Source organism: Alexandromys fortis, unplaced genomic scaffold (assembly GCF_014885135.2).
Source record: "Alexandromys fortis isolate MF-2015 unplaced genomic scaffold, M_Fortis_MF-2015_v1.1 scaffold_73, whole genome shotgun sequence".
In the NCBI taxonomy this organism is placed as follows: Eukaryota; Metazoa; Chordata; class Mammalia; order Rodentia; family Cricetidae; genus Alexandromys; species Alexandromys fortis.
In genome coordinates, this window is record NW_026067959.1 from 8,863,560 (window position 1) to 8,884,343 (window position 20,784).

A 20,784-nucleotide genomic window follows, 5' to 3' on the forward strand; every position below is an offset into this window, starting at 1 on the left:
TTGCTGCTCTGGAAACTGAAAAACATCGAGACTGAATTCAAATCAAGTACTTCAAATATTTTACAGGAGAAGCATTGCTGTGGTTGCTAGGCAACCTGACAGCCTCCCAAGCCGGGACCAGCTCACCTCCCACACTTGACCATCTCGCCCCAGCAGTGGGACGCGGAGTCGCCATTGGTCCCTAGCTCCTCTCACTGACCTTCAATTGGTCAGAGAGCCTCTCACTCCGCTCCCGTTGGCTCTCGCCGGCTCTCGCCGCCCAGCCATTGGCAGGCACGTTCTCGGGCCACCCTACGTCACCGTCTCACCCCACTTCCCCGGTCCTCCGACTTTGTCCCCGCCCCTTCCCCCGCCCTTCCCTCCGCGAGGGAAAACCCTAGCGAGTCACCGCCTCTCATTTCCTTCCCATTGGCAGAAAGCGGCCCGAGGGGCGGGCGCTGCTGAGCGACTCTGCGCGCCGGGATTGGCTGTGGGAGCCGCTGTCCCGCCCCCTGCCGCCTCCCGGCGGTGCCGGAGTCGGGTGGGTCGGTGGCTATAAAGCTGCTGAGGGCGGGAGGCGCCGTGCACTGTCCTCCGTGGGTTGCTCCTTTCTTCAGCCGGGGTCCGGTCGCGTTTGGGTGAGTGTCCCGCGCGGGACGGGACAGCCGGCGGCCTAAGCGCCGCGGGCGGCGTACACGGGGAGGAGGCGATGTCCTTGACTAGGCCGGAAGGCACAGCGCTCTGCTCCGGTCAGGGTGAAGGTGTCGACCCGGTCCCGGAGGACGGGGCGCCGGGAGTGGGCTTGTGCGGGAGCTCGCGAGCCGGGGAGCCGGGGCGGACAAGGGGACCCGGACTTCTCTGTGGGCTGGCGGGGCTCCGAGAGAAGGCAAAGAGCGTTGAGGACCGGGTGTTCTGATGACATAGTCAGAAGTCGGAGTCGCCTCTGAGGTAGCTGTGACCACCGAAGTGGGGCATCAGCAGGGGTTGAGAAGGGAGCTGGGCTGTCAGCGTTCCTCCGGTTAATGGTGGACCCCAAAGGGATGGGGAAGCCCAGGCTCAGATGCAGACTAGTAGATTGGCAGGGGGTGTGTCCTCCCTCCACGTACACCATTGATGAGAGGAAGTGGGGAGCGTTACTTTTGCCCAATTCGGGTGCACAGAATCACACCTGTGATTTAGACCTAGCCAAAGACTGATGCTCTGGACATCTTTGGTATGTGGCTTGCTTAAAATAATGAGTGAGCTCGAGTCCCTTCTCCCTCCACCTCTTTCTCCCCACCCACCCCCGTTAATATCTCCACGATATTTAATAACAACCAGCCTTAAGTGTTGTGAGGATGTGATGGTCCTGGGCCCACAGAACCTGTCACACAGATAGACTTAGGGTTAAGTGAAGGAAATTTCAAAGCCAAGTGTATGGGAATCTTTGAAAACGTGACCTTCTTTGATCCCTGGTAGAGAAAGAATTGCTTTGCGACATTCTGAAGGAGGGAATTGGGGAGTAGGTGGCAGGAGGCACCTACTTGTCCTTTTTGCCAAGCTCGCCCCTGTGGCCTTGGCCTCGGGCCATCTCTGACTGCCTTCAACTACCCACCTCTGCTGCCACCCCTCCCTCTGCTGGTGATCTGGCCTACCCAGGAGCGAAATGGTTAGCCCCTTCTGATGGCTGCCAACATTTGCTGTATTTTAGGGATGAATCGTGAGAAGCAAGGCATGCTAACAGCACACCTAACTACTCATAGTTACAGATTTTTTTCCTCCCAAGCAGTTTAAATTTGTATTGTACGGATTCCATCAGATTGGAGACAGACTAAAAGTCTCCAAAGGTATCCACAAGTGTTTTTTTGCAGGCTGAGACTTCTGAGCAGTTTGTGTTCTTTGATCAGACTTTTACGTTTCAGCCATTTTTTTTTTTTTTTTGGCATGGAGATGGAGAGCAAGGATAACCTGTCCCATGAAAAGGAGAGACTGCCTTTTCTTTGTGCCTATCCTTTGTAGGTATTTCCTAAATTAGCAGATATTTCCTGTAGTGCAATTCTGGTGTCTTCTGCAATTGCAGTTCTCAGAAGGCTTGGAAAAGCTGGGGAAGAGGGAGTATAAAGATTTATGTTTGAAGTCACTGAAGTCCGTGTCATCTGGGCCTTGCATTTAATTTTTGTCTTTCATAAATGCCTCTTCTGATTGTTTATACATGTCATCTGATGGAATTGTTTTTGATTATCTTTAAACTGAGGTTTTAGCTGCATTGCCGTCAGAAGAAACGTAGAATCCAAGACATTGATGGAACATGGGTTTTCTGGGTCTTCTAGAATGGTTTAATACCTGGCTGTAGCGTTCAGTATCCAGCAGAACTGTAGGTGTGGTTGAAGGACATGCTGAACTCTGTATCAGAATATACACCTTTTTACATTTATGTACTCCAAAGAGGTCAAATGTGATGATAGTTTCATTTGGAAAGGGAACACAACCTCACCACTTGATTTAGGGCTTAGAAAGCCATATAGTAGACAGCTGTGTCACTTTGAAATTAAAAAGGTTGAGAAACATGTTACCTAATTAATGGCTTCATGTTAGCACTAGAATCTTCATCTGTTCAGCCTATTGTTTGGCACTTGTTAATGTTCCCTTAGTGTCTGTCAACTGAACAATAAAGAGAAAGAAAGTAACCTTTCAAAGCTCACTCTTTGCAGGGTTTGTGGGTATGTGTTGGTTCATGTGTTAATGAGTAGAAGAGGGGGCAAACTTCCTTTTTTGACTTTGTTCAGATTAGGATCTGGGAATGATGCAAACCCATCCTTTGCTTTAAACAGTAGTGAGTAAGAATCAACTTCTGTAAACTCCTAAACAATGTTTGGCTCTATAACCTTAACTTATCTCAGAAGTAATAACAAAAACTTCCTGGTGATGGGTACTCGGGTACTTAAATCTTTAAAAAAAATGCTCTAGAATTGTTATAGCACCAAATTCAGCCAATCTTTTAAGTACTCTTTACTCTAAAGTCTCTACAAATGGTCAGATCAATCAGATAAGCTGGGCATGGTTCATACCTTTAATTTCAGTACTTGTTGAAGCAGAGCTAAGATAGCTTGAATCTCTGCAAGTTTGAGGCCAGCCTGGGCTACATACTGAGTTCTAGGACAACTAATCTACACAGAGACCCTGTCTTGAGAAATCAATCAACCAATAAACCAAAAAGAATCAAACTAGACTGTCCATCTCCTCATAACTAATATTTCAGTGGCATAGGCTATACAGACTGAACTGTGAATGATGCATCTGGATAGGAATACAGGTCCTTGATTAGAAAACTCCGTAATTTACCTAGGAAAGTTTTCTAGAAAAGAGAGCTTAGAAGAGAGCCTTGAAGGATGAATAGAGGCTCCCAAGCCCCGTCCCATGTCCTGTTTCCAACAAGTGAGCACTTGACACTGTCTTTTTTTTATTTTATAATATTCATTTATTTATTAAAGATTTCTGCCTCCTCCCCACCACCGCCAAGTCTAAATGACCTGAGTTCAGTCCCCAGGACATGGAGGTAGAAGGAAAGAAGCCATCATGGGGAGTTGTCCTTTGACTCATACACAAGCCATGGCGCATGAACACACACACATACATACAGTAGATACACAAATGGGACTAGACTCTCTGATTGGCAGACCAGTAGTTGTGGGAGAGTCAGGGCTGTGTGTGTTTTACTTGGAGATCTAGGTACAATTGTACAGATGAGGGTAAAGACTAACAATTTTTGGTTATAGCCTCCTAAAGAAAAATGAACATTCCAATAGCCTGGTTTTCTCTCCAGTGATGCAAGAGATCAACAAACAACTCCTTACAGTTATTCAGGGACCAGTGTTTACTAGAGTAGTTTATCTGAGGACTTGTTTGAATCAAGGCTGGTGAATGAGCTAAAAGGAGAAATTCTGTTGAGTAAATGCAGCAAGTTCTATTAGTCTTGGCCAAATTCAGACTGCCTGTACCATGATTTGTGAGTCTCCAAGCCTTTGTTGTGGTGTGTGTGGCTGCTTGCAGCTCTTTTAACTGCTTCTTGATCATCCCTGTTGATTCCTCTTATCTGCTCCGTAAAGATGTTAGAGTCTGATAACTTTAGATTTTGTCACTATGGGCTGTGTATCCTTTTATCAGAAATGCTTGAGTCTGGAAGTAAACTTCATGTTTTGAAACACTTGCACGCTTGTGTGTTTGTGTGTGTTTGTGTAAGGAAGGGAGAGATTGATTTTGTAGATAAGACCCAAGTCCAAAGGTAAAATGAATGTTTCACATACACCTTACACACCGAGTCTGAATTTATGGCGTTCGTAGTGTTGCAAGCATTTTGACTGACCTGTCGCAGGAGTTTAGGTGAGGTTTCTACACGCGGCATCATATCAGCATTGGAAAACTTGGACTTTGGTGCACCTAGCCTTCAAGTTTTTCCGATCAAAGATGCAGAACTGCGCCCTGCCAGCAACTTAGAATAGAATCTAAAGCTTATGCCTCTCTGGTGGGGTCGTCTCCCGGATGCCGTTCCTCTCTTGTGAGAATCATACAGACTTTATGTTCCCACTATTCCTTCTCTGCATTAATGTGCTCAGGTTCTCTATGTGTGTCTTTCTCCACCCTCCTCCTATTTCCCTCCCCAGTTTAATTAAAGTAGGAAGAGGACTGAGGGTGTGGCTAATACTTGACTGGCAGAAGGGAGGCCCTAGTTTGATCCCAGCACTCTGAAAATAAACAAGTGGAAAAGGTGCATAGTAGTGTTTCAGGGGAAATGCCTTTGCTGCAGATTAGCCACAGCTTCAAGAAGTTAGTAAGTTGTTGCACCTCAACATGGGGAAGGAATGGTATTTTCTACGCTACTGAGAAATGTCTTGACTTGGCCTCCTTAGTTTACAGATAACACAGCATAATTTGAGACAATAAGGAATAAAAGATAAGCTATTTCCTGAAAGTGTATGTACAATGCTGTACTCAAAGGCTTTCCCCCTTTGGAATGTAATATTCTCTTTTCTTACAAATTCAAGGTTTGCTTATTCTGGAGCTGTAGTAGCTCAGTGTTGTGAGCATTTGCCTCCCTTGGAGTGTTGGTGCCTGATCTTACCAAGCAGTTCCATGTTTCATCTTCTCAAAAAGCCCTTCAGAGTGAGCTGGTGGGGGCGGGTACCTTGATTTTACGGGTGAGGAAATTGAGATTAAAAAGATACAAATTATTGCTGAAGCTCCTTTAGTGCCAATAAGCTGAAACTGTAGGCCTCTTTATTCTAGAAGCTTGCTAGCCCCGTAGAGTTTACTTCTTTTTCTTTAATCTCAGTTCTTAGTAGCGCATGTTCATGAGGAGACCGCTACTCTCGCAGCAGAGTCCGCAGTCTGAGTGATGCTGCGATGTTGGCTCCTCAGCAGAGCCGTAAGGCTGCCGCCATAAGGGCTCAAAGTGCCGTCTTTTTCTAAGCATGCGTTGAACCGTCTTTTTGCATAATATAATTAAATAAGGAAATTCTTGCTTTAATGCTCTTTGAATTGAAGTCGTTGATTTGTGCAGTGCTTTATGACTTTAAAAGAAGTTCTCCTTTGAAACTTGTAGTGCCCGAAGGAGGAACCAGTGAGCGACCTGGAGACTGCAGTTCTCTGTCCTTCGCACAGGTATGGCGCCAGTCATGTTTTAAGGAAGGTGTTTTCTCTAGTGGGAGGGGTGTAATTTTTAATCTTAGAACTAATGACAGTTTCTTGTGCCAAATCTTTTCTTCTCCCTCCCTCTCCTTTCTTTCACTATGTCACCTGGCTGGAACTTGTCGATCTGCCTGCTTCTCCCTCCCAAGCAATGGGATTTAAGGCACGTACCACCATGCCTTGAGACCTGTATTCCTAAAACTATTCTTAGGATTGTATGTTACCTGGAAAATTTAGTTACTGTTATAAATCCCTCTGGAGACTTTCTAATTTTGTATTTAAAAGTTAGTGTCTGCTTATAACATGAAAAATATAGGTAATAAACTTAATCTGAAATAGTCACAGGTAGGCATGCCTGCCAACAGTGTATGCATGTATTTATTTATTTATTTGCCATTTGTTAGTTTGAGGCAGGATCTTATTTGGTATCTGACTCAGTTCTGCCTTGGCCTTCCAAATGCTGAGATTTCAGTAGTTTGACATTGCAGTGTGCACCTATAGTGCTCTGGGTGAGAACAGACAGCGGCCGCAGTGTTTAGACTATTGCAGCGCCACACAGTCTCACAGGAAAAAGATGCTGACCCTAAGCAGTAAAGGAAGAGCTGGAGAATCTGCAGGAGCTAAAAACTGTCAGGTGTGGGCCAGCAGGGAGTGGCTGCAGAGAGCTCAGCCAGGAGACTCATGATAGCCCAAGGCGCCAGAGCTCCAGTCCTCTGCTTTCCTCCTCCCCACTTCTTTCTTCTTTGTTCTCTCTCCTTTACTATTCACAGGGGGAGGGGAGTGCACTTCTTACCCCTAGCGAAAGGTCTAGAAAGTATCACAAGTATACAAGATTTCTTGCCCGACTTTGTTAAGGCATGTAGCATCTTTTGTCCCCCAGAGAGGTGTGGTCCCTTTAGAGGGCAGAGGACTGTTTTCAGAGGGTGGTGGCTGTTGGAAAACTTGTGGTTTCCCATTTTTTGTGGTAGGCATGTATGTACTTTTTGCCTCCTTTTAAAATTGAGATTGAAAGGGGAAATATTTGTATTTTTATTAGAAATAAAGAATCTTCACTTGCTGCCAGTTTTTTTAAATTGCAAGTTTCACGCCGTGAAAGATAATTTATTATCAACAATTTAAGCTATGTGAGAGAATGTCTTAACTGTTAGGTTTTCAAAGTTCTGTTTAGAAAATCACTGTGTTTTAGGAATCACCATGAATTAACCAAAATATCTCATCCCCTGGCAGGATAAGGAGTCAGACACTACAATTCAATTGTTTCTGGCCTATTCTGTCTATTCTGGCCTATTACCCAACTATAACCTTTATGCTGGAAGTTAGATCAACTTTCTGTTCTTCTAAATACCACTTTCTGCTTTTCTAAATGTCACCAAGCGATCACTTTTTCTCTGCTGTGTCATACTGTTAGCTGGGTGTTGTCTGGTTGCTTGGTTGGTTCCCCTACCCCCATTAGAGCTGCTGTATTTCAAATTGGATATCTATTTACCAACAACACATTGAAAATATCTCTGCCACTAGGAAATCTCTGAGGATGAACAATATTGACCAAATCAGACAGCGTTCATAGATGTGCAGTGTGTGTATAGTCTGAAGCATGAGCTTGACACCTTGTGGTCTGTTTGAGCTAACCTATACTTTTGTGACAGGTGATTTGATATTTAGCAGCAACATAATCTCAGATTGTCACTAAATTTACTAGTGGGAAAGGTACATTGCAATGTTTAGAGGTTATGGATTTGTTCATTTGATTTCCAAAAGCTTTGTAAGTCTGTAGGCAGAGGCAAGGCAGAAAGTCCCACTGTCTTCATCATGTCGCAAGCAGTTTGAAGAGGGAAAGAAGGCTGGTGAGGGTGTCACTCCGACTGCCTCTGCGGTGGGCACTCAGAAGGGAGTCCGTGGATGGGTCACCTACATGCTGTCATAGTGTCTGGGCTGGCTTCTTTCTCAGTTTACGTTTTCCTTGAGGATCTGGAGATTGAATTCAGGGCCCTGTATGTTGATCTGTTTGTCTTAATGCTAATTTTTGAACCTTTTGCTGTATGTTATGCGGAGGACTTAATTTAGAATCTGTGCCTAGTAATGCGCAGCTCCTTTATGTCTTCATCTCAACCTCAGTGTAGTCAGGTGGGTACCAACTTTAGACAGCCATAGAATTGGCAGAGAGATTCTGTAGTAGCACCAAGTGAAGACAGCAGCTGCAATCAGCTTGTTCCTTCTGATTTAAAACATAGAAAAGGAGCTGAAGATTTAGGAGATAGGAAGGTGGGGACCTTTTTATCCCGCCGGATGGTGGTGGCACACACCCTTAATCCCAGCACTCCTGGAGGCAGAGGTCAGCCTGGTCTACAAAGTGAGTTCCAGGACAGCTGGGTCTATACAGAGAAATCCTGTCTCAAAACCTTTTTTTAAAAAGGACCACTTTACTTTTCTTTTTAGGCTACCACTGGAATGATCCCCTTGTAATGTAATGTATGCTTCTGTGTCTGTTGCTAATGACACTTTTTTTTTAATGTAATGAACACTGAACCATTGTCAGTAATTTAGAGCTTAAAGTACATAATTGGCAAATTATCACATTTAGTTGTTGTTTTCCCGTTGAGTAGTACATACACTTTGCTTGGTAAAATGGATATATGAAAGTCTAAGAAATGAAGAGATTCAAAGGCATTGGATTTAATTGAGGTTACCCAGGTCTATTAGTCTGCTTAGATATCATCACAAATTAGCCCCATATCAAATAGTACTTTAATCTGGAGGGATTAAACAACAGAATTTTTGTTTTTAGAAAGATGTATTTATTATGTATACAGTGTTCTGCCTGCATGTGTGCCTGCGGGCCACAAGAGGGCACCAGATCATCTTATAGATGGTAGTCACCATGTGGTTGCTGGGAATGGAACTCAGGACCTTTGAAAGAGCAGCCAGTGCTCTTAACCTCTGAGCCATCTCTCCAGCCCCCCAATTTTTTCTCTTTTTTTTGGGCAAAGTTTTGGAGTACAGCTCAAGATACATGATCACTTCTTTAAAGCTCTTTTGTGGATTGGAGATGTCATGGCCCTTCATGGAAGGTACAGAATGCATGAATACAGACCTGAACCAGCTCTCTAGTATCTTCTTGTAAAGGTGCTATCCAAGCTGGTAAAGGCTAGGCTCACAATCAGAAATGCTAGGGTACTGATTCCGTCGTGAGGTCCCCATTCTCATGACCTCTCCTCCCAAGGACCATCTCTCCAAATGCCATACCAAAAGGGGTGTGGGGGGGGGAAGATTGCCAGTGTTTTCATAGTTAGAGCTTAGCATTCTATTTATTTATTTGGTAACAGTCTCACTATGTTGCCCAAGCTGTCCTTGAACTTCTGGGCTCAAGTGATCCTCCTGCTCAGCCTTCTAAGTGCTAGGTTCATGTTGCCATCACTGTGTCTGCCATTTCTGAATTCTTTTTATATCGAGTTGTAATTCCCATGGAACCCTGTCTGTGTTACAGAGAATATTTATAATACAGCATCCATTGAAGAACTGTAAAAGAGTAAGAAGGCTTTGGTTCTGTCCTTTTGGTTTCGATCATAACCTCTGATATCATCATATCACAGTGGGATTCAATTTCCCCAGACTACATGGCTGCCAGACGTAAAGAGTGTGCTATAGCAAATTGTTTCTGGGAATTAAAAAAAAAAAATGCCACATGCCTTTGATCCCAGATCCCAGTACTACTTGGGAGGCAGAGGTAGGTGCAGATGTTTGTCTATGGGTTTGAAGCCAGCTTGGTCTATATAGTGAGTTTCAGGCTAGCTAAAGCTACACTTAGTGAGATCTATCTCAACCCTACCTCCTAAAAAAAAGAAAAGAGTCTTGTGTCTAGAAGATTAAGTTATAGAGTAAGATTCTATCAAAAAAGTAAAATCTTTAACCTAGATGTTAGGTGCTTATTTATTATGTTCTGGTTTGGTTTGGTTTTTCGAGATAGGATTTCTCTGTGTAGCTCTGGCTGACCTGGAACTCACTTTGTAGACCAGACTAGCCTCAAATTCACAGAGATCCACCCGCCTCCTGAGTGCTAGGATTAAAGGCGTGTGCCACCATGCCCGGCTATTATGTTTTAATATATTCACAGCCTAATGACTTGTTCTCTGAAGATGTTTAATGTTCTGAGGACCAAACCTCTGCTTTAGATATCTCCCTAGGATCTCAATAATTAACCTATAATCTTATTCTATGTTAGTGTTAAAGCAGAGTGTTGGGAGTGGCAGAGGACAGGTGATGCGGGCTTGACTTTTCCTTTTTAGTGTAGAGTAGCAGTAGGTTGTCAAATTCTATAGAAGATAGCAAACTGATTTGGCAAACTACATGTTTAGATGGGTGGAGAACTAAAAGTCCCATCTCTTGATCAGCATTGCCCAGCTATTACATACCTAACATGGGAACTGTGCTCTCGTAGGGTTTGAAGAACGGCTCCTGCCTTGTGTCACCGCAGCTCAGCCAGTAGGCTTGTAACCAGTTCTTCTATTAACTTGGTCCTCCACACACACCCTGTTGGAAACATCCAGACTGGTTTTTCATTTCTTGATGACTAAACCTTTTAAAGGCCTTGAGGCACCTAGGTTAAATGACTAGTCCCAGGGTAGATGACAGTGGTCTGAAGGGCTAGCTTTTTGTTGTCATTGTTTTGGTAGGTAAACCTAGACAATGGTTGATTTGTTTATACTTTTTGATAGTGGTCAGAAATAAATATTCTCTTTGATTGATCCTTCATATACTTTAAAAAAGATTTTTTTGTTTGTTGTTGTTTTGTTTGTTTGCTGGTTTGGTTGGTTTTGGTTTTTTAAGACAGAGTTTCTCTGTAGCTTTGGAACCTGTCCTAAAACTAGCTCTTGTAGCCCAGGCCGGCCTTGAACTCACAGAGATCCACGTGCTTCTGCCTCCCCAGTGGAGGCCAGAGGGTAGCGATCCCCTGAAACTGGGGCTGCTGAAGGTTGTGAGCCATCTATGTGGGTGCTAGGAATGAAAGCCAGGTCCTCTGGAAAAGGACTCAACTCTCTTAACTGCTAAGCCATCTCTCCAGAGCCTGTCAGTCATACTTTTAAGTTATCATTTTATTTCATAGTTACTTATTACTGAAAAATTTTATGGAAGGGTCCCTCACCTGTGTGTGTGTGTGTGTGTGTGTGTGTGTGTGTGAGAGAGAGAGAGAGAGAGAGAGAGAGAGAGAGAGAGAGAGAGAGAGAGAGAGAAATGCTAGGGATTGAACCCAGAGTCTTGCACACTTTCGGCAAGTGCTCTGCCACTGAACTATATATATCCCAGCCCTTAAATGATGTTTTAAGTCTTAAGATACCCAGTGTTGAGTAAGGTGGAAGCCTTTCTAAAAGGCTATAATTTAAGCTAATAAATCATACTCCTTTCATGAAGTTGCTGCTTTGCATATTTTTAACTGACTGCCCCCAATACAATGTGCTAAACTTAGAGAATCTGCAGTAATCCAGGTGACTTGAATTCTCACCATCTGTTTTGGTTTTGCAGCCTTGAAACTGAAAAGTCAGCAACCTAAGATCTAAAACTATGGACTTTTTTTCTTTGCACAGCTCTTTCACCATGCCTGGGTCACTTCCATTGAATGCAGAAGCTTGCTGGCCAAAAGACGTTGGAATTGTTGCCCTTGAGATCTACTTTCCTTCTCAATATGTTGATCAAGTTGAGTTGGAAAAATACGATGGTGTAGATGCTGGAAAGTATACCATCGGCCTAGGGCAGGCCAGGATGGGCTTCTGCACGGATCGGGAAGACATCAACTCTCTTTGCCTGACTGTGGTTCAGAATCTGATGGAGAGAAATAGCCTGTCCTATGATTGCATTGGGCGGCTAGAAGTCGGAACAGAGACAATCATCGACAAATCAAAATCAGTGAAGTCGAATTTGATGCAGCTGTTTGAGGAGTCTGGGAATACAGATATAGAAGGAATAGATACAACTAATGCCTGCTATGGAGGCACAGCTGCAGTCTTCAACGCTGTGAACTGGATCGAATCCAGCTCTTGGGATGGTATGTTCCATGCCTGCATTCTGAAGCAGAGACAAAAGCAAACAGAAACACATAGACATGCACATAGCCCTTCTTGAGGATGTGTAGACCTGATACCTCTTCTGTTTAGGGTTAAGGATGGAACTCAGGGTCTCTAGCACTGAATAGTGTCCCCAGCCCTCCAGTGGCTATTTAGACAGTGTTGTGTGTTAACTAGTACTAGCTGTAACAATTCAAATAATTCAGAAAGATGACTGTGACTTTCAGCTTATGTGAACTGTTTTCTTTAGGAGCAGTAATAGGAAAAAAATTATCCATTCAAAATTTAGACAGAAAGCTTTGCTTTTTTTTTTTTCTTCTTTTACTAGTGTAAAGAAAGCATATTCTGGGGAAAATATAACCGACCTTTGAGTTCACATGTGTGGTTTTGATCACTCTGCATTACTTTTTTCAGGACGGTATGCTCTGGTAGTTGCAGGAGATATTGCTATCTATGCCACAGGAAATGCCAGACCTACAGGTGGCGTCGGAGCTGTGGCTCTGCTAATTGGGCCAAATGCTCCTTTAATTTTTGAACGAGGTGAGTATTTGAGAAGACATTTCTTTTTTGTGGTGCGGAACTTGACCCTTGGGCCTTGTGCATGGTAGGCAAGCGTTCTTCACCTGAGCTTATCCCAGACCCTTGTTTTTAAATGTCGAGACACTGGTTATCACTGCATGCTGCAGGCTGACCTGGAGCTCTCTGTGTAGCCCAGGGATGCCTGCAGCCTTGCTCCTTCTGTTTTGGCTTCTAAATACCTGGGATTCAGCTAATTTATTTGTATTTACTTGTTTCAGTGACACAAAGTTCTGAGGAATTTGAGTGTAGTAGTAGAAGCTACCACTTGCTGAATGTTTATTGACTGACAAGTGCTTTATGTGTTATCACTTTATCTTTGTGCCTTTTGTCCAAAAGGTAGAGTTGTCCTCCCTCTACCAAGAAATCAAATGGGCTGAGGTAGAGTTGAAGAAATAACTTAGAGTAGTGATTGACAGGTTCACTTATCCTCAGGACAACCGCATCGTTTAGTAGATTTGCTTAGGAAACTTGCAGCAGTCTTGGGACTGCCCGTGGTGCTCCAGGTTTTATTTAATTTTGACTTCACCTTGCGCTTCCTATGCTGAAGTGCTGTGGGTTGACTGACTGAGAAGAGCGCGTGAATAAGGCGGTGTGCTGCTACAGTGCAGGCATCGTGGAGCAGGAGTGGATCAGCATCTTCTGTTTGGTTCTATAGGGCTCCGTGGGACACACATGCAGCATGCCTATGACTTCTACAAGCCTGACATGCTGTCCGAATACCCTGTAGTAGATGGGAAGCTCTCCATACAGTGCTACCTCAGTGCACTGGACCGCTGCTACTCTGTCTACCGCAAGAAGATCCGTGCCCAGTGGCAGAAAGGTCGGTTTTCCTCCAACCCCGTTTCTTGTACTACGTTCTGGTATCTACAGAGCAGTAGTAATGTGACTGTAATGAGAAACTTCTTCGTGAACTGCCTTCGTTATTAATATCTTTTCCATTTCTTCGTGTACTAAATATCATTTTCCCATAGTCTCTGAGAGTGTGTAATTTAGGTAAAGACATAAGTATTTTTCTAAAACTTAAGTTGATTTATCAATTACATTACATTACATTGTAAATTACATTTACAAACTAAAATTGAACTTTGTTAATTTTGAGAAAAGTATTTAAACAAGTTTTAGTTTTCAACTATTTTTCAGAGGCAACTGTCTAAAAAGTTAGTTTTTTCTTATTACAGTGTGATTTTAGAGAAGAGAGGGTTAAAAATAATTCAAGATGGGGGCTGGAGAGATGGCTCAGTGGTTAAGAGCATTGCCTGCTCTTCCAAAGGTCCTGAGTTCAATTCCCAGCAACCACATGGTGGCTCACAACCATCTGTAAAGAGGTCTGGCGCCCTCTTCTGGCCTTCAGGCATACACACAGAATATTGTATACATAATAAATAAATAAATAAATAAATAAATAAATAAATAAATATAAAAAAAATAATTCAAGATAAATATTGAGGAACATAGTAGCCACAAAAAGGATCATTGTATAGTGGTATATAAAATACACTGTTTTACAGAAAATATGTAACAATGCTTGCTATTTGTACTATACTTAACAGTGTATGTTAAATGTCATTCTTTAAAGGTAGTGTTTCATGAGCTACAGTCTGGTTTTATAACCTGGACTGGCTTCAAACTCATGGTCCTCCTTCATCAGGCTTAATTGTGTTTTTAATAGGCCAGTGATATTTCAGCTTTTTGATTAGAACCCCACAGTATATGTTTTTATGTGTATATATCTGAACAGAGGCAGAAGTGCCATGAAATGACCCATGCTGCATATTAACGCAGCTTGCCATTTTTCTGTTCTTTAGAGAAAGAGGCCGACCAACTGATGTGCTAATAGGTTATGACTCTTAGAGCTGAAAATCAATGATGTGGTCCTACGTAACTGAGTGTCTTGTTTAACTACACATTCTAAACCATTGAGCAGTTTCATAAGATAGGTTGGGGTTGCTGTTTAAGGACCTGGGTGAGTAGCTCTTCTGTCTCCATCCCCTCTGCTCTCTGCAGTGCAGTACGAAAACTTGTTTCCGCTCTTAAGATTAGTGAGTAAGTAAAGACAGAAACACCCTACAGTCGAGCTGGCTTCTGTGCATTTCATGGTTTCCTTGCTCTTCTGTTCCAGAGGGAAACGATAAAGATTTCACCCTGAATGATTTTGGCTTCATGATCTTTCACTCGCCATATTGTAAACTGGTGCAGAAATCTCTAGCTCGGATGTTCCTGAATGACTTTCTTAATGATCAGAACAGAGATAAAAACAGTATTTACAGTGGCCTGGAAGCCTTTGGGTAAGAGCTGTTTTGTGCTTATTTTAAATGTTTATTTGTATGTTACCCTCCCCCTGCTGGGATCCTCCCCAACCCCTCTGGCAGGAAAAGGGCAGCTTGCTACACCCAGGAGCAGGTCTGGGGCTGCTAGAAGCTCCAGGCAGGGGGCTGGAGGAGGCTAACAAAGGTTTGCCTTCCAGAGCACTGCCCTCTAGTTTTTCTGCCAGGGTGTCGCGGTGACCACCTAATAGCAGTTTGCTTGTAATTCATGCTTGATTCCTGTCATCTCTTTTTTGATGGCATTCTTGGAGCTGGTATAGATCATTCACTCTTAAGGAGTACAGTCTCTGGCCCAGAAGATGAACACAGTTCCTCCTTGGTCTCATAGGTTGCTAAATTGATAGACAGGGCTGGCTTTGAAAGACTTCCACTATGTGTTTAGTGGCTGCAAAGCTTCAGTGAATCTGTTAGCCTATTAGTCTGTCAGTATCAAGGTGTCTTCACTTGATGATAGCCATGTCAGGCAAAGAACTTAGAAGTGGCTAGCATCATTTATACAATTACCTTGTTGCTCCCTGACTTTTAATTAGTGGCAAAACAAAATCCTATGTGTTCATAGATTTGAATATTAATTGGGACAACTACTAATAAAATAAAAGCATGGTGTTTAGATGCCATATAATTGTCTCCTTAAATATGCTCTTCCAGGGATGTTAAGTTGGAAGATACATACTTTGACAGAGATGTGGAGAAGGCATTTATGAAGGCTAGTTCTGATCTGTTTAACCAGAAAACAAAGGCGTCTCTGCTCGTATCAAATCAGAATGGGAATATGTACACGTCTTCTGTGTATGGGTCCCTCGCTTCTGTTCTGGCACAGTAAGTAGAAACTGCGGTTCCCTGGCTCCTCTTCTGACTGCTCTTATCTTCAGGTCTGCTCGGCTGCCATCTACTGTTGGAGGTATACAGGTTCAGGCTGCAGTTGAACCACAAGTCCTTAATGATGAGGATTTATGTGTGGTTCAGTAATTTCACTAAGCCCCATCATTTCCTAAAAGACGTAAGCTTTTGTTTGGAGTAGTACTCTAATACTAAATCCTCAGGTCAGACTCCTTAGTGCAGTATTACCACTCCTAGATCTACAGGAACATTAAACGAAGCACGGAATGGTGGCACTCACCTGTAATCCCAACACACAGGAGGTGGAGGCAGGAAGATTGTTAGTGCAAGCCCAGCCTGTTGGGGGGACCATGTACCAGAAAAACAAACCAAAGGAGCTTTAAGTTAGAGCTTGTGTTTAGCTCTGTACTGCTTGTGTGGCTCCTGACAAGATGTCATTTGTATCTGTTAAGTTTGCCCTTTTGTCCCTCACACAGGTACTCGCCTCAGCAGTTGGCAGGGAAGAGGATCGGAGTGTTCTCTTATGGGTCTGGCTTGGCTGCCACTTTGTACTCCCTTAAAGTCACGCAAGATGCCACCCCAGGTAAGTGCTGGGTCTTTCAGCAAGGGCACATTGCCAGCCAACCCGCTGAGGTCAGATGGCTTCACTAGTCACTCTGATCGATCATTCCATTCTCAATTTCATATCTTCTTGCCACATAAATTTGTACTCTCTACCCTACCAATCTGCCTTAATATGACTAATAGACCGTATTTTCCCTGTGGTTTTGACTGTATTGAAGCAAACGTTTGTGCTTTCCTTGAGAAAGGAGGAGGAAAAATACTGAGGAAAAACTTAGGAAAACCTGGCATCATTGAAAATTATACTGAGGATTAACTATAGACAAGTTAATACTTATAGTTTCAAATGCCAGGTGTTACTTAACTTGTAGACTTGCTGATGCTAAATAACATCTAGCCGGAGGTGGTAGGAAGTTGTGTCAAGATAGATCTATATTTTAACTAGACAATAGCCAGTAGTTGTTAAGAGACAAGAAGTTATTTGCATTTGGCAACATTTTTTTAACTTTGTTGGAGACATGCTACTCTGTCTTCTAATGTTGAACTTACTTGCTCCTTTAGGATCCGCTCTTGACAAAATAACAGCAAGTTTATGTGATCTAAAATCAAGGCTCGACTCAAGAACTTGTGTGGCGCCGGATGTCTTTGCTGAAAACATGAAGCTGAGGGAGGACACACACCACTTAGGTAAGCTTGTGTGTTTGTAGGCTGACTGTGTACAGTCACGGGGAACAGGGCACACAAGGCTCGGGAGTGCTGGTGTGACGTCAGTGAAAGCTGCAGAGGAAGATGAAAACTCTGTTGAGTGTAGCCAGATGGGTCATATCGTGAGTAACTCGGTGTCCTGCTTTCTCTTCAGCCAACTATATTCCCCAGTGTTCGATAGATTCACTCTTTGAAGGAACGTGGTACCTAGTCAGGGTGGATGAAAAGCACAGAAGAACTTACGCGCGGCGCCCCTCCACCAATGGCCACAATTTGGAGGAAGGAGTGGGACTTGTACATTCAAACACAGCAACAGAGGTCAGTCACCCGCATCGTTGGTCCTCTTCTTTTCACTCCCGTGTGTCTGGGATTCGGAGCCCTAACAGATACCGCGACTTAGAGAAATATCAGTAAAGCAGGGGGAGTCAGGGTTCCGAGGCCAGCTGTGCCGACTCCAGCTGTGGAGCAATATGGAGGAGGGTGCTGAGCCTCTCGTACTTCTCTGAGGCTTTCAGAAGTGACGGCGATAGCTGTGGTCCAAATTCCTGTTGTGTGTGAGGCACGCTGCTTACATTCATTTTATAGCCCTCGGAAACCTTACACTAACCTCTGTGATGTTTACAAATGATACTAACTCCAGAGTGAGGCCCCGAGAAGTCAGGATTAGAGCAGTAAGTGGTAAAGCCAGTGGAATCACTAGTTCTATTCCTTACAGCTCCTCTGGTGAGCGTGTAATCTTGCTGTTAAACCAGGTGGGCGGCACCTCAAGCTAGTGTCTGAGTTGCGAGTAGATGTTATAGCAAGCGCAGTCTTGGGAGGCCCTCCTCTCGTTCCATGAGTAATGGCAGTCATCTCACTGTAAGGTCTGTCTTGGGTGTTGGGCTTCTCCTTGGAAAGCTGTATAGAATGTGAGTGTCAGCGTCAGCCTCTGAATTTGTCCTTTAGTAGGCTCTCTGTAGGTAATTTAATGAGTCCTATGATTGATAGTGAAAAAGTTACAAAAGCCAACAACTGTTTTCTTTTCATTTTAGCATATTCCAAGCCCTGCTAAGAAAGTGCCAAGACTCCCTACCACAGCAGCAGAGGCGGAATCAGCTGTCATCAGCAACGGGGAGCACTAAGAGCTTTGTGGGGTGGAAGGCTTCACAGTGGCCTGGGGCTGGGATGGGGAATGGAAACAGTTGGAGGATTGGCTGTCTGGGGACAATTTTAAAGATTACATGTTGCTTAAAGTATAATGTAACTGAATGTAACTGACACAGAGCCTAGAAAACTGTTGTGTTCTTGGAAAAGTCTTTGCTGAACTTGCTAACACGTTTCCTGTTGTGGTCTGGCCAATGGTGAATGTACTGCAATGATGTTAAAGGGCTCTGAAAAACTCTATACCTCTCTGGATGTTCATATGCATGCAGTTTAGTTTGCAAACACGGCATGAACTGACTGCTTCTGTCGACGGTAGCGGAGGTACTAGTGTCCGATTCTAAAAAATGTTTTTTTTTTTAATGTGTAAGAATTTTGTACTTTAACAAATAAAAAAAGTACCTGTACCTTTTTTGAAAAACTTTTCTAGGTTGCGGATTGTGGAATTTAAATGTTACACATAAACCATGCTTGAAAATGGCAAGGCAAATACTATCTTTTTTGAAGGTTTGTAAATCCTGAAGAGGGTAATGGTTCTAGAATCTGGAGGAACCATCATTGAGAAAGGTTAGCCGTGATCATGTGAGCAAAAAGATGTTGGCTCTGAGCAGGCCTCTGCCACAGCAAATGGTTGGTTCTCCTGAGCACTGTGGACACAGCCTGGGAACTGGTTCCAGCCAGTTCATGGTGACTGGAGCTGGTGTGAGGAAGCAACCCTGAGCACCCTGCTGGCAAGGAGGAGGTGGGAAGTAGGAAGAATGAGGCAGGGTATTACTAGGTTACAGTGTTACAAGTCCAGTTTATAGGCCAACAGCTTAAATTCACGGGACACCTTTTTTCTTTTGTAGTTTGTGTATTTTTTGTGTTTTGTTTGTTTTTGTATCTGTCCAATAAAAATAAGAATATAACCCACATTTTCACATAGTGACAAGTTTCATATAGTCTGACCAGCCAAAAGGAATATTCACTTCAAGATCTAAAAGTAGAATTCATAACATTTCCCCTTAACTTTCACTTTTAAAACAACAAAAACTACCACATGAGATGAAAAAGGAAATCCCTTGGAACGTCCTCTGGGTGATGTTGGTGCTGAACATGACATGAGCCTCATAAACTGTAAAACAGAGATAGTTGGAACTAATGGACAGAACTAAATTCTTTAAACTTTATTTGCTGTTCAATTCTGTGAAGTTTCAGTTATCTAAACACATAAGTGTGTAATGTTTCAGATTGCAAGGTAATGTGTAATGTAGCATTTGTAATATATTCTTGTCAATATTAACCAGTAGAATTTTGATTTGTACAGTTTTAATTGGTTAAAATGATTTCATTTTAACATCCACTGCTATAGATTAATGATGTACGTTCAGATTTAAAGGATGGTGGGGAAACAGTGCATGTCATTCTTTTTGCAAGTATTGAGATTTCTGTATGTTTGGAAAAGTAATTTAATGTTTGAGTGCCAAGAAGTGGGTTTTCTCAGAGTCCATTGCCGGCAATGGGCAAGCCTGGCGATACTGGCACGGAGCATTGACCATACACCTTACTAACAGCAAGGTGAATACCTTTGAAATAAAGTTTTAGGCAAATATTTCAGATATCTGAGTCTTCTTTCCTTTTCTGAGCCTGGAGTCAGCAGATAGCTCTTTTTAGATCTGAGCCTTCAGTTCGCCGCTCTTCTGCTTGTTCCTCAGACACATCCAAACCCGTTTAAGCAACACACTCTGCTTACGCCAGAGGTAAATGTGCCCCATGTGTGGTCTCTGCCTCCCCTTTTAGGAGTCTACGAATTAGCAAACACAGCAGGTTGTTTTTTTAGAACGGTACAGCTCATGTTATCATTTTGGATCTAGATTGAGTGCGCATAATTTATTTTCAGGGCCGGTCCTAGCACTCTGCCTTGAGTCCAGTCTTCTCTTAGGTCACTTTTCTTGCAGGTTCTAGAATCCTAAGAACAACTCTGTTTCCTGTGTCCTATGGGGAATCTCCTTTGTTGTTTTGGGGGGGTTTGTTTCTGGAGTTTTAATTTTACAAATACTCATGTTTGGGCTTCACAATAGATATGAAAAGTTACTTGTGATCCTCATGTGACCTGACTGAGAGTTTGTCTTTTTGTCTGCTACCTGGAGTCTTCCGAAGACTGAGACAGAAATTGGTATAGCAAAGATTGTAGCGGGATCTTTCATTTTATATTACATTGCTTCTGTTTTCTTTGAGACAGCGTCTCATGTAAGTTAGTAAGCTAGCTTTGAACTCTTGATTCCCCTGCCCCCACCTCCTAAGTGCTGGGATTGCAGGCTTGTGCTACTGTGCCCAGCAGAAACCACTTGATCTTAATGTCAGAGTGAGTTTCCTTCAGACTTTTGAAGAGCAGCTCTAACTTAAAGGTTCCTCTGGTTTTTGTTGTCCGTAATTGGTTGCAGGAAGAGGGAGCTGACCTGAGATTTTTTTGTTCAAAATGGTTTCTACCAAGGCAGTAATATGCCGCAGAGGATTGCAGATACGTTCATCGGGTGGTTTCCTGAAGCAGGGCGCCAGGTCCTTTATCAGAACAAGCACTTTTCACCGGCGTTGAAGCTTGTGGATTCCTGTAGCATCTTGTCCCTACATACTTTTCCATGAGAAGTAAGAGGCTGGCTAGAATCTCCAGGCGAAGGGATTGTTGCGACACTAAAAACATGAACGTGGTATTGGCAAGCAGGGTTATGGAAACGTGACATGTAGGATCAACGTTCACTACTAAGGCTTGTCATCTGTAGGTGTTGGAGGAAGACAAAACGGTGGATCCTGTGGTTACCTGAACAAGATGAGGGCCCAAGATAAAGACTGAGTTTGGCCAGCTTTTACTACCTACTTAAGAAGCCTGGGAAACAAATGGTAGCCCCAAGTCGGTCAACCACCAATTAAAGGCATACTAAAAGTCAGAGTGTCTTTAA

General features: G+C 43.3%; 1 protein-coding gene across 2 annotated transcripts; it reads left to right on the forward strand.

Moving 5' to 3' along the window:
• Positions 1-492: 492 nt before the first annotated feature.
• Hmgcs1 (3-hydroxy-3-methylglutaryl-CoA synthase 1) lies at positions 493-19,444 on the forward strand. Of its 2 annotated transcripts, XM_050152791.1 has the most exons (11): positions 501-617; positions 5,558-5,616; positions 11,223-11,680; positions 12,114-12,239; positions 12,934-13,098; positions 14,398-14,563; positions 15,251-15,421; positions 15,919-16,025; positions 16,565-16,690; positions 16,863-17,026; positions 17,740-19,444. In XM_050152791.1, the coding sequence occupies exons 3-11, from the start codon at positions 11,233-11,235 to the stop codon at positions 17,827-17,829; spliced, it is 1,563 nt and encodes a 520-aa protein (XP_050008748.1). In that variant the 5' UTR covers positions 501-617; positions 5,558-5,616; positions 11,223-11,232; the 3' UTR covers positions 17,830-19,444. The 2 variants fall into 2 exon arrangements, with proteins under 2 accessions (XP_050008747.1, XP_050008748.1); XM_050152790.1 differs by lacking the exon at positions 5,558-5,616 and having other exon boundaries at positions 493-617.
• The last annotated feature ends 1,340 nt before the right edge of the window (positions 19,445-20,784 follow it).

Bases quoted from the DNA above. Each gene is read 5' to 3' on its own strand.
- Hmgcs1 (XM_050152790.1), top strand. From the start codon at position 11,233: ATGCCTGGGTCACTTCCATTGAATGCAGAAGCTTGCTGGCCAAAAGAC. The intron at 16,026-16,564 runs GTAAGTGCTGGG...TTGCTCCTTTAG, and splicing joins CACGCAAGATGCCACCCCAG to GATCCGCTCTTGACAAAATA. The intron at 17,027-17,739 runs GTCAGTCACCCG...TTTTCATTTTAG, and splicing joins ATTCAAACACAGCAACAGAG to CATATTCCAAGCCCTGCTAA.